This window comes from Camelina sativa, chromosome 4 (assembly GCF_030686135.1).
Source record: "Camelina sativa cultivar CO46 ecotype springtype chromosome 4, ASM3068613v1".
Lineage (NCBI taxonomy): Eukaryota > Viridiplantae > Streptophyta > Magnoliopsida > Brassicales > Brassicaceae > Camelina > Camelina sativa.
The window spans coordinates 30,179,370-30,191,874 of NC_141883.1; the positions used below are offsets into that span (position 1 = coordinate 30,179,370).

At 37.0% G+C, this 12,505-nt stretch overlaps 3 protein-coding genes and 1 pseudogene across 3 annotated transcripts; 2 read left to right on the plus strand and 2 right to left on the minus strand.

The window, feature by feature from the left end:
• Positions 1 to 689: 689 nt before the first annotated feature.
• On the minus strand, positions 690 to 3,479 carry LOC104782690 (protein CYTOSOLIC ABA RECEPTOR KINASE 4). Its single transcript, XM_010507695.2, has 8 exons — positions 3,182 to 3,479; positions 2,838 to 2,997; positions 2,478 to 2,731; positions 2,137 to 2,263; positions 1,780 to 2,053; positions 1,561 to 1,693; positions 1,383 to 1,469; positions 690 to 1,084 (listed from the first exon to the last, which is right to left on the minus strand). The coding sequence occupies exons 2-8, from the start codon at positions 2,932 to 2,934 to the stop codon at positions 959 to 961; spliced, it is 1,098 nt and encodes a 365-aa protein (XP_010505997.2). The 5' UTR covers positions 2,935 to 2,997; positions 3,182 to 3,479; the 3' UTR covers positions 690 to 958.
• Positions 3,480 to 3,754: 275 nt separating this feature from the next.
• On the minus strand, positions 3,755 to 6,805 carry LOC104782691 (putative E3 ubiquitin-protein ligase SINAT1). Its single transcript, XM_087511091.1, has 5 exons — positions 6,508 to 6,805; positions 5,659 to 5,877; positions 5,185 to 5,495; positions 4,602 to 4,988; positions 3,755 to 4,390 (listed from the first exon to the last, which is right to left on the minus strand). Exons 3-5 carry the CDS (start codon positions 5,392 to 5,394, stop codon positions 4,070 to 4,072), a joined length of 918 nt encoding a protein of 305 aa, XP_087367217.1. The 5' UTR covers positions 5,395 to 5,495; positions 5,659 to 5,877; positions 6,508 to 6,805; the 3' UTR covers positions 3,755 to 4,069.
• Positions 6,806 to 7,727: 922 nt separating this feature from the next.
• LOC104782692 (uncharacterized) lies at positions 7,728 to 9,134 on the plus strand. Its single transcript, XM_087511092.1, has 2 exons — positions 7,728 to 8,328; positions 8,589 to 9,134. The coding sequence occupies exons 1-2, from the start codon at positions 7,885 to 7,887 to the stop codon at positions 9,048 to 9,050; spliced, it is 906 nt and encodes a 301-aa protein (XP_087367218.1). The 5' UTR covers positions 7,728 to 7,884; the 3' UTR covers positions 9,051 to 9,134.
• Positions 9,135 to 10,036: 902 nt separating this feature from the next.
• Positions 10,037 to 11,227, plus strand: LOC104784351 (F-box protein DOR pseudogene; annotated as a pseudogene).
• Positions 11,228 to 12,505: the final 1,278 nt, after the last annotated feature.

Here is a 12,505-nt window from a genome sequence, read left to right on the forward strand (position 1 = left end):
ATATATAACACGATTGAAACTTAATAATATTTACTAAAGTTCATATTAAATTCACAATCTTGATATATATAAAAAAAGAAGATAAAAGTATTTTTTTTGGTTGAAATTTTTGATATGCAGAGTGGTAAAAAGAAGTTTCCAGTGTTGGTAACTGAATCGAATGAGAGAAAATGGAAAGATGACTCCCACAAGAATTGAAATGTGTACATTTGGCAAACCAAAAAGTAAGATTGGGGAATAAGATAAACGAATCAAAGAAAGATGCAATTTATGACATTTGTCTCTCTTTACACAAAATGGTTAAACGTATTTAAGATACCTTAATTTCTGATATTATAATCAGATACTAATAATTGTGAAGTTAATTACCGACATAGACATCTTGTTCTCTATCCCACAATATAGTAAACCTATTATTCTAAAAAATATACATTCTTAAATATAGAATCTGATTATCTTTATATATATATATATATATATGTGACCATTTTCTATGTATATTTAAGTAATTATCCAAAATTAGGTCAACGGATTAGATGTATCCAATCTACATAAATCTCTATAAATAAAAAAATTCTTGACAAGAGAAGTAATTTAAAAACTAAAAGAAAATTTTAATGGATTATACTTCATTATAATCTCTCACACAAAAAAAAATATATTTAAGTAAAAATTAATGAAGAAAAAAAAAATCTAACATTTTTCTTGAATTTTAAAATCTCACAACTAATTTAATATTCTTGCATTGACTCCTCAAAAAGTGAGAGTTTTGATTTAAGGCTTAGATACAACAACCAAGAACGAAAGGTGTTTAAAACCAGTGAAAATTATAAGTTACATTCAATAAAATAACAACATCTTATAACCATTCATCATAATTATTCGAATAGAGAAGAGAGAAAAATAGCCATACCAACAACAACAACAAAAGGAAGAGTAATGATGGTAAACTGGTTATTTAGGAAGTAGAATCAGGACCAGCCGGCTTAGAGTTAAGAAGAGGCTGAAGTGCCTTGACAACGATGGTCATGTTTGGTCGAAAATCTGCCTCGTACTGAACACACAAGGCCGCCACCGCTGCCAACTGTTCGACCACCCAAGAAAATAATTCAGTATTACAAAACTAAACCAAAAGGGTCATATATCCTATGTCCTCAACTTAAGATTGCAATGTCACTAGCTTTCAATATGAGACGCATAACTAATATCTAAATGTACTCGGACATTTGGTTACCATGAGAACTACAAAAACCGATCTCTAGGATAACTAGGTATTTCATGCTTACAAGTTAAAGGCCTATAAGTCATAAAACCAATATTATCAAACCAATAAAGACAACGGTTCATATATATATATATATCAAAAGAAATATAGAACGGACCTTCGCGACTGCTTTGGGAGGGAAGTCATTGTTAAGCTTCGGATCTATACATTGTTTCACTTTGTCTTCACTTAGTCTTGGAGTTGCCTATATAACAAGAAGACAAAAGTAAGAGGGCTTAATAAGGATAAATATGGAATCCTTCGAACATATAATATATGTTAATATGTGTACGTACCCAAGTAACAAGACTTTGTTGACCTTTAGGCATGGTATGATCTACGGGTTTTCTTCCTGTCAAGAGCTCCAATAGCACAACACCAAAACTATACACATCACTCTTCTGCGTTATTTGTCCTGTCATTGCATACCTAAGACAATAACACTCTTACGTCATCAAGAACCATCCGATTGTTACGTTTTAAGCAAATGAATTGATTGGTTTATGGTATAATACTCTGGAGCGTGATAGCCGAACGTTCCCAAAACACGAGTAGAGTGAAGCCTAGCCGCGGTATCGGAGGAAGCATTGGTCAAGTTGAAATCAGCCATTTTGGCCACAAAGTCATCAAACAACAAGACATTGCTCGACCTCACGTCCCTGTGGACTATTGGTGGCTGGACCTTCTCGTGAAGGAACTCAAGCCCTTTGGCTGCTCCGTATGCGATCTTCACCCTTTGGTTCCAGTTCAGAACTGGTCCTGGTTCAGCCCCTTGCACTCCCTTTCTCCCTAAAGATTCATTCGATTGATCCATATATATATCACATACGATACACTATAACATATGAGTTGTGAAAGTTGAAATTACGTACCATGTAGTACATCGTGTAAAGAACCTTTGGTTGCAAACTGGTAGATGAGAATGCGGTTATTTGCCTCCAAGCAGTACCCAAGCAACTCCACAAAATGGTCGTTTTTGAGCCGAGATACCACCGATAACTTGCCATTTAAAATAGAAGCTGGTTAGATTAGCAAATACCAGTAGTTTTATCTAAACAGAGAGAGAAAAAAAATCGGTTTTAACCTAATAGGGAACACAATGGTATATGCTTTAAATATTTTAGCCTAATGGTATATGATCCTCGGACCTCGGCCAGAAGGGACTGATTCGGGAAATGAGCTGAACGATAAGTTTTGTAGTATGTAAGTGTACCTGTGAGGTGAAATCGGAGTCGGGTTCTTCAGAAGAGCTAGCATCAAGCTTCTTAATAGCAACAGCTTCTCCCTTAAACTTGCCGCAGAAGACACGTCCATAAGAACCTTCACCAATGAGTGCCTTGTTGCCGAAGTTACCCGCCATTCTGTTCAACTCATCCAATGCAACAGAAGGAATCTCTATGGGCAAAACCTTTGCAGGAGCTCCTGGTCTCGCTGCGTTTGGATTCCTCGGTTCCCCTCTATTCCCACCTATTTCGCACACACGCAGAAACGCAGAACCCAAATGCTCGTGGTGTTAAACTCGGAACATAAAAATGTATGTTAAGGAACGGGTGAGGAAAATTAGGGCACTCACCGCCAAAATTGGGATTCCCGGCTTTGTTAGGAGGGGCTGCATACTGGTTTGCGGGCGGACCGGCGGGTTCCTCATCCGCACCACTGCAACAGAACATATCTTCAGATCTTTTGCCAACACGGGTTTTGTCTTATTGTTCTGTTTCGGTCAATGTCTTTATCTGTTGAAAACATAAGAAAATGTATATCATCAACATGCACATGTTTCCCTTGTTTTAAAATCTAAAAATTCGTTTGTTTATAGAAAAAAAAAGCGAGTTTTGAAACAACAATTTGCAGAACATATTCCAGATCATATCAAGATTGTGAAAAATCTTCGAGAATCAAAACATTATGATTGGTTACCTCGATTCTGCCATTGAATCAATCCAAGAAAATGACGATGATGTAGAGAGTGAATGCTTCAGAAAACCCTCAAAGGAAGGATCCGTATAATCTCAAAAATTTGAATAATGTCGGGGAAAAATAAAATTAGCGAGCCTGAAAGTTTTAGAAATCTGGAAAAAAAGGAGTTTGAGAAAAAGAAGAAAAAAAATTAATGTTGTTAGAATGAATATTGTAAGTCTCTCTGTGTTCCCTGTTTCGCGATAAAGTCGGGAGCAAAAAAAAACACATTCGCTTAATAGTTTTGTTATTTAAATATAACCATTACCAACGTAGGATAATGTTAAGTAGCCTTCACGTCTTGCACGTCCTCTCCGAACCATACTACTACCCGCCTATCTTTGTAATCAATCATTCACATTCCTAAATTCTGACCCATCATTTAGTTGGAAATTCATAATTTATCAGTTTGGTACGTAGAAAAATAATGCTTGGCAAATGAAAAAGTCTCTTAAATCCAAACATTTCTCATGTTCATTATCCTGAACCATATGGTATGATATTGAAAAAAGAAACCATTGATCCAAGAACAAATAAGATCTATCTTTATTTTATTTCCAACAAAACCAAAATTACAAGGCAAAGGTTGTAATATTGCAAACCGTAAAATATTTTTTTCAACCAATCATGGGATAATTTTCATCTCATAGTTATTGAAAAAGAAAGTTGAAGAAAAAACAAAAAAACTGGAATTTCAACTCCTCCCATATGACCAAGAAGCTCTCTCAAGGCTGTTATGTACAACTCATCCGTTTAGATTCAATCAAAATCATCAGAGCTTATTTCTTTATTCTCTTCTTTATTTCCCATTTTGCTTTGGTATCATGACTCATTACTATCACCATTAGCTTATTCTTCTTTCCAAATCCGTCCAGTGACTCGCAACTTGAGTTCCTCTTTGTCACTGCCAGAGAAGTACAGAGCCAAGTTTCTAGGAATGATGAGTCCGTCTTGACTATCACGGACTTTCCTGTGACTGTCTCGGATGCTTCTTGGTATCCCTTGCCATGTCAGTTTACGGCTGTGAGCTCCAACTTCCAAGCTGTAACTGAATTTCTTAGCCTCGTTCTCGTCTCCCATGAACCGTAGAAACGCCATGTACACTGGTGCCATCCCGAGCTGAAACGCCTCAAAGTGTAAGCAGAACTGTCTTCCGAAACAGTTGAAGACCTAAATAGCATCAAATACATTATGATTCAATTCAAGTAGTGAAAGTGCAAGTTCCTTCTCTTATATCTTAAAGATGTGGCAAACAGTATGTGACATGGACGATGGATTCCAAAATCATGACGAGATATGACGAGTGAAAGGGCTATTACGCCAAATTCAATTTAACAATGAGTAGAGAGCTATAAGGGGGAATGTATAAATATAGAATTACCGTAAGCATCCATGTAGCATTCTCGACCTCGTGCGGATTTGCCTTCACATAACGATGGTTGAATGTGCACCCATCATGCATATCAACTTTATGATCATCTTTGAGGTGGTCAACAAGTGTTTGAATATCACCCGTCACTGAACACTCAGAACCAGCGTAAGGACAGTTGTAGGATCGAAACCTGCAATGCTGCTCGTGCTTGAGCTTGCTGTAGTATGGGAAAATGTCATGGCACCCTAAAATTTGGTACCGGCATGGAACTTCCAATGATTCCGCAACCTTCTCAAGAGCCAAGCATCTTATGTTACCAAGCTCGTAGCGGCATGTAGGGCATGTGTTTTGCACTCTCAGTTTGCAGCTTGAACACAATGTGTGGCCATTTGGGCACTATGGGAAACAAACATAGATGTCAACATTAAATAAAGGAGGAACAAAGAACAAAAATCGCAAACAGGAACTAGAAGTAAAAAAGCAATGTTTCATTTCTTCTGGAACAATCACAAACACATTTTTGATTATAGATCTACTACCAAATTAAGGAATGAACCATACTTTACAGATCAAAGAAAGAAAAGAGGCACACCTGATAAATTGGAGGATACATAAGATTTGTACAAACCAGACATTCAAGGAGCTCATATACACCATTGCTCGAGTGGAATTTTCCAATGGAGCCACTACCTGATTTTGCTGGTTTGTTATTAGCCTCAACCTTTGCCATCTTAACCTCATAATCCAAGCCTGTTGAGTTAGATTCTAGGGCTTCTTTCAATGCACTGCCACCAGGAGCCATGGAGAGTTCCAACCTACCCAAATTTCTAATAACTATAACATAAAAGTGCCCTGCTCCTCTCTTGTTGCAGATGATATATACTCCTTTGGATCTTTGTTCTTCTGCAGGAAAAGAATTGATGGCCAAAAGTAAGTTTATATACATCATGAGGAAATGTTAACAATTACCAAAAACCTCGAAAATTTACGAAAGGAAATGTTATCCTAGCCAATCAGGTAACATGTTAGTTCAAAAATTGGAGAAAAGCAGGTTAGAAGTAGTTACCCGGTGCACTAGATCAAGTTCCTTTTCTTTATATCCGGAACAAGGGATCAATAATCTCTAAGCAGTACACCATACTGCAGCAACTCCAGTCATATAGGGTAGGTACAAGCATATAAAACGTAGCAGCCACTTCGTTTGGAGAATAAATTAGCCTTGGAAACTATTGTGATTAAGCTCATTCCCACTTCCCTGCAGTCCGTTTAGATTTCTTCACAATTCCTTTCGAAATGAAACAGTAATGTAACAAGTTAGGCTTTAATAGTAGTAGTATCTTGGTTATTCGCAAATTCAAAGAGAAAATATAAACAATGCTAAAACTAAAAGCTTAAAATTCCAATGTTTACAACTGATTTAGTAGTAACAATCACAGGCTATCAAACATCTAAATTAGAGTAATCAAATGGAATAATCGCAGGCTAATCAAGAAAGAGATTTAATATGAAATACAAACAGACAAGCATCAGAATGAATATTGTTGAACTAACAATGACACAAAGTTCAACCTCAGGATCTCAAACATGGACGAAAACAAAAAAAAACTCAAAAAGGGCAAATTTTTAAAATTTTGAAATCAGATAGAAGAAGTTGTTGGTTAAGACCAAAGTGAAGCTGAATTTGATTTTAAATTGAGAAAAGGAACAGAACCGGATCCGAGAATTTCCCATGGCAAGATTCATCACAAGAATAAGGGACTCAAAAAAAAAAAAAAAAAAAAAAAAAAAAAACCTAGTTCCCTAAATTCCATAGCTTCCTAAGATTGTCTCGATGCTAATTTAAGACCCATTGAAGAAAAATCCCAAATTTGGCAGAAAGAAACTTGAAGAGAGAGAGAGAGAGAAAGAGACATACCCCAAAAGAAGGAATTTGAAGACGGTGGCGTTGGACAAAGGTATTGTGGGTTCAGAGATTCACATGAGGAAAGACGACGATGATTGATGGATGAATCAACGAAGAAGAAATAGAACAGTGAAAGCTGGATTTAGGGGAAGAAGGAGAAAAGGAGGCGATGATAGACTTGAGAGTTGAGTTGAGTTGTATCGTCTCTTTTGTTGTTTGTTTCGATGAATGCCATTAATGGTGTTTTTGCTCATCATCTCTGTTTTTTTTTTTCTTTTTTTTTTTTAACATTAATTACAACACTTTTTTCAAATTCACCTATTTGCTTTTGTTACTTTTTTGGTCCCTTTTTTTTTTTTTTTTAACAAAATCGTTCTTTAGGGGTCAATTTCATCAAATTAAAATGTGGGTGCATGTGGTGGGTCTTTTTAACCTACAAAACAAAGAAATTTGTGTCCTCAATCTCACCATTTTTCAAATGTTAGATCGTTTAGTTTCTTGTTTCATTAATTTTGTCCATCAATTCATATTCACAGTTAAAGACAAAAAGAAAAAATCTTCATTATTTAATTCATGTTATTAATGCGGTAATATTACTGATCCGGTTCAATATTAATCAGGCTAGAACGGTATACGTATCATATTCGATTGTAAATTGGTCGAGCTGTTCCAAAACCAGATGATACATTGACTTGTACATTGCTGCTCCCTAGGACGTAAACAAAACAACATTCACAGCTAACGATGGCTCACAAGCCATCATTCTTTAGCATGTCAAGAACATGTGATCAGTCTTGTGTTATTGTATCTCGCTCGTGCATCTTTTGTAGTCAATGGCATCATCATGCATAAGGAGAAGAACCATATACAAACATTTAAGGAAGTTATAATAATGTGACTGGGCCTGTAACATGGGCCTTTTTTACCCACCAAACTGAGGAAAGTTTTAAGAACGTAAAAGAATCTTGATTCAATTCTCTTCTTCTATATTTATTGAAGAAAGAGTTTTTTTTTCAAATCTTCAAAGACATTCTGGGTAACTCTGTCAGTACAGTTGACTGTGTCCATATATATAGTCCTACGCTCTGAGTCCCGACCGTGAGGCTCACCTTCCGCCATCTAATGTACTTTGTGTTATGGCCACGCCTGTAAGCGCGTGAGTAAGTAGTACCACTAAAAAATGGGACCAACCATTGCTTAAAAAGATGATTTATGAAGACCCCATCATCTCTCTCACTATACGGCTCTCTTCTTTTAATTTTGCACACTCTCCCAAATTCGTTTCGACGTGGTGTGTACAAAGAAAAAGATCCAAAAACACGGCACTACCCCTCTCTGTTTCTCTGTTTCATTGCTCTGCTTCTTGTCTTAAAAGGAAAGAGAAAGAACATGCATGCGAAGACAGACTCTGAGGCAACAAGCATCGACGCGGCTTTGTCTCCGCCGCGTTCCGCCATTAGACCTCTTTACTACGTACAGAGTCCTTCCAACCATGACGTTGAGAAGATGTCGTTCGGCTCTGGTTGCAGTCTCATGGGCTCACCTTCACACCCGCATTACTACCACTGCTCACCGATCCATCACTCCCGTGAGTCATCCACCTCTCGCTTCTCTGACCGTGCCCTCCTCTCTTACAAGTCCGTCCGTGAAGACCGTCGATTCGTCAACGACGGTGGAGACGACAAAACGGACGGCGGAGATGACGACGACGACCCGTTTCGGAATCTGCGCCTCTACGCTTGCTTGCTCCTCTCCTTAGTACTCTTGTTCTCTCTCTTCTCTCTTATTCTCTGGGGTGCTAGCAAATCCTACCCTCCTAAAGTTGTTGTAAAGGTAACTCCTTTCTCACTCGGTGACTCTAAAAGCCCTGAGTTCACTCGTCTAGTGGGAACTAGTGTTTTCTGTTTTTTTCTCCTTAAAAGAAACAGCTTAACTTTTGGAAAATACAAAAATAAATAAAAAGAAGCCAACTATGAATATAATACAAATATAATCTATTGAGAGACAAGTAGACAAATGTGGGTTGATTTGGTTTGGAATGTGATTAGGTGTCAGACTGAAAAATAGACAAGAATGTTGTTGTTGCGCTGCAGGGGATGCTCGTGAGGAACTTATACGTGCAAGCCGGGAACGATCTGAGCGGAGTGCCTACGGACATGTTGTCTCTCAATTCGACAGTGAGGATCTTTTACCGAAACCCATCAAACTTCTTCTCCGTGCACGTCACTGCTTCTCCTATCCTCCTTCACTACTCTAACCTCCTCCTTTCCTCCGGTGAGATGAACAAGTTCACGGTTGGTAGAAACAGAGAAACGAACTTGCTGACTGTGGTGCATGGCCATCAGGTTCCTCTCTACGGCGGTGTCTCTTTCCATCTCGACAGTACTCTTTCCCTGCCGCTTAATCTCACTCTCGTCCTCCGTTCAAAAGCTTACATTTTGGGAAGACTCGTCACATCAAAGTTCTATACAAGGATCATATGCTCCTTCACTCTCAATGCCAACCATCTCCCAACACCTATCTCTCTTCTTCACTCATGTACTCCTTACCACTGACCACACATGTGTGTGTGTGTGTGTTCTAGTACTGTTCTTGTATCTTTGGCCATCAAATATATTCATCCATCAAGTACAACACCACCAACATTGCTACATGTCACAGACAATTACTGATCACATATAACTGACTCTGTTTTATTAGCATTCAAGAGCCAAAGATAATACTAGAACAACAAAACAAGGCTAAACTCCTTAGACCAAACTTAATCTATACATAGGCTATGTACAAATATTCACCTTGAAACTGAATACGAACCTCCTGTATAGAGTTGTTTTGTCTTACAATATCTCTTCAGTTTCTGAGTGACCCCTTTGTTTCTGCATCTACTGCTTATGTGTGTCTCTGAGTAATCTGCATCAGACATTTGATTTATGCTCATCCTCTGTAACTTGGGAGCTTCTACATATCCAGGAATATGGGTTCTCATGGAACTCACAGGCAATGGATTAGCAACTGAAGAAGAATCACAAGTGAGTTGAGAATATAGAGAGTTGAGCAACTTCTCCATATTAGAGGGTTATGCTTTTGTTCAAAGAGTTATGCTTTTGGCTGAAAGATATAGAGAGTTGAGCAACTTCTCCATATTAAAGATTTTCATTTTTGGTCTTTTATTATGGTCTCAAGGTTAGCCTTGATTTCTCCTAATTTAGAATAATAAAGCCCAAACTTAGGGCCCACATATAGGAGGTTCTGTCGGTAGGGCTTACGATCTTTTTACCTCTTCTTCGTCCCTAAAAAATCTCTCTCTTTCTCTCTCTTTCTCTCTCATTACCTTGCTACACACGTTAGCACTTGAGAGGGCCTTCGTAGACCACAAGAAACTACAAGAGGTAGGCGTATTATTACGATACATTCGAATATATGTACAATATTCTCTTGTGATACGATATTATCTGTTTAGGTACTCTCAGCTTGTATAAATACCAATGTTACGTGAATGAATAGATCAGACTTTCCAAAGTATCTCAAAGTTAACGCAGCCATGAAATCGCTGCGGCTGAACGTATCAGAAGATCGTCAAACCATCCATGGACGACACTCACGACCTTCAAACTCAATCAATGCTACTGTAGAAAACATCTCAATTGATGTCATGATGGACATATTCTCTAGATTATCGTCAAAATCTATAGCCACATGTCGCTGTGTATCGAAGCTCTGGGTTTCCATACTCGGAATTCCCTATTTCACTGAGTTGTTCCTGACCAAATCTTGTGCTCTACCGAGGCTATTGTTCGTCTGCCATAAAGACAGTGAGCTGATCGTCTTCTCCACACCTCAGCCTACAAATCCATATGAGAACTCGTCTCCTTTAGCTGCCACTTATCATATGAAAATTCCTTTTGGTAGGTATTGTGATAACATTAGACCTATCCATGGCCTTGTTTTTATTCAAAATGAGCAGAGGTTCAAATTGGCGTCCGTGATATGTAACCCTACCACAAGACAAACCTTAACTTTACCGAAACCAAAGACAAGGAAGAGGTTACATATACTTAGCTATTTTGGGTATCATCCGATGGAGAAACAATTCAAGGTACTTTCAATGACGGAAAGAGATGGGATTTCTGTTGAGCATCAAGTTCTAACATTAGGAGCTAAGAAACTGTCATGGAGAATGATCGAATGTTGCATACCCCATTGTCCTAAGTTTGAGGGGATATGCATTAATGGTGTTTTGTATTACCGTGCTTTCGTAGACATATCTTCAAATATTTTTATGATAGTTTGCTTTGATGTTAGGTCCGAGAAGTTTAGCTTTATTAAAGCAACGGAACCTTTCATCATAGAAGCAAAACTGATTAACTACAATGGCAAATTGGGTTTAGTTATGTCGGAAGGGCGTCAATATATCAGTGGAAAACGTAGACGTTTTGAGATGTGGGTTCTAAAAGACTCCGAAAAACACGGATGGATCAAGAATACTTACGAATTGCCTCCTCTGTGGCAGTATGGAATTACAGTGGAATTATTACATTTTGTTGGGGTGACTGGTACTACAAATGAAATTGTGTTCTCGCCGACGTATCTAGCCGACCTTTTCTATGTTTTATACTACAGTTTCCAGAGGAAAACTATCAGAGTAGTAGAAATCCAAGGAATGGGAGGGTCTAAGAAAAAAAATTGGGTTCAAATGTTTATAGACCATGTAGAGGACGTGAGGCTTATGTAACACTTAAGAATTTGCTTGATGATCAAATATTTTATAACATCTTCTTTTCATATTAAATCAGTATATGATGAATATTTATATATGTATGTTTCCTGGCCGCCAAGGAATAAAGGATCCTTTAGCACAAAATTAGAGTAATAAATGAAGAAGATTATTAATGTATTTTATTAAAGACGAAATTAGTAAAAACAAAATGTTGAGAAGGTTGCTAGCTAAGAAACGTCTGAAGCTGATTCGAAGGAGTTGAGGTTTTCTCAAATCTCAATATTACCATCTATACAATTGGGACAAGATTGTGTGAGTGATACACTGTTGATGAGAAGGTTGCTAGCGTGCGTGGGCATATGGGTAACCCGTTCGGGTTCGGGTTCGGGTTCTGGTAAACGGGTTTAAGAAAATAGAATCTATTGAGTAATTTTAAAGTTTTGGTTTCAGTTCAATTTAGATATTATCAGGTTCGGATCGGTTTGGGTTATAAATTTTAGAATCCGATTACTATCCGAACTACCGGATACCCGAAAAAAATCTTTAAAAATTAGTTAAATTTTGAATAATTTTAGCTAAATTTTGACATATGTAACAAATATTTATTTTAATTATTTTAGGTATAAGTATAAAACTAATTGATATATTCAAAATTATCATTATAATTTTCGATAACTAAATTATATCATGCTAAATATTATTAATATTATAGATATATCTCTATATTTTCGGGTCTTATGGGTACCCGTTTAGGTAAGGGATATTACCCTAACCCAAATCCGAGCCCACAGGTTTAACAATATAGAACCCAAAAGAGTTATTTAGGTATACCTGGATCCAAACCAAACCGTTTTTTTTCGAATTGGGTTCCGGGTACAGTTTTTTTTCCCAGCCTTAGTTGCTAGCTATAAGAAAAAGTATTTCAACTCTAAGAGCAGTTGTTGATACGTTAATTTCAGTTGCATAGGTGAATGATTAGAAACCTAGAAATTAAAATTATCAAAACATGATATAAAAGAAAAAGAACAACGAAAAAACCTGCGCTGATTTATTTCTTCCCAACAAACGAAACTAAATTAACCTAAGCCTTATTATTTAAAATATATATGGTATAGAGTTAATAATATATTTTACAAATAAAAGTATCCATAATAGAAAGAAAAAAAAAAGTCAACAAAATTAGAGTAATAAATTAAGAAGATTAGTAATATGTACTCGTATTTGATTAAAGACGAAATTAGTAAAAACAAAATGTTGGAAAAATCACACAACGGTTAAGGCTGTATTTTTTAA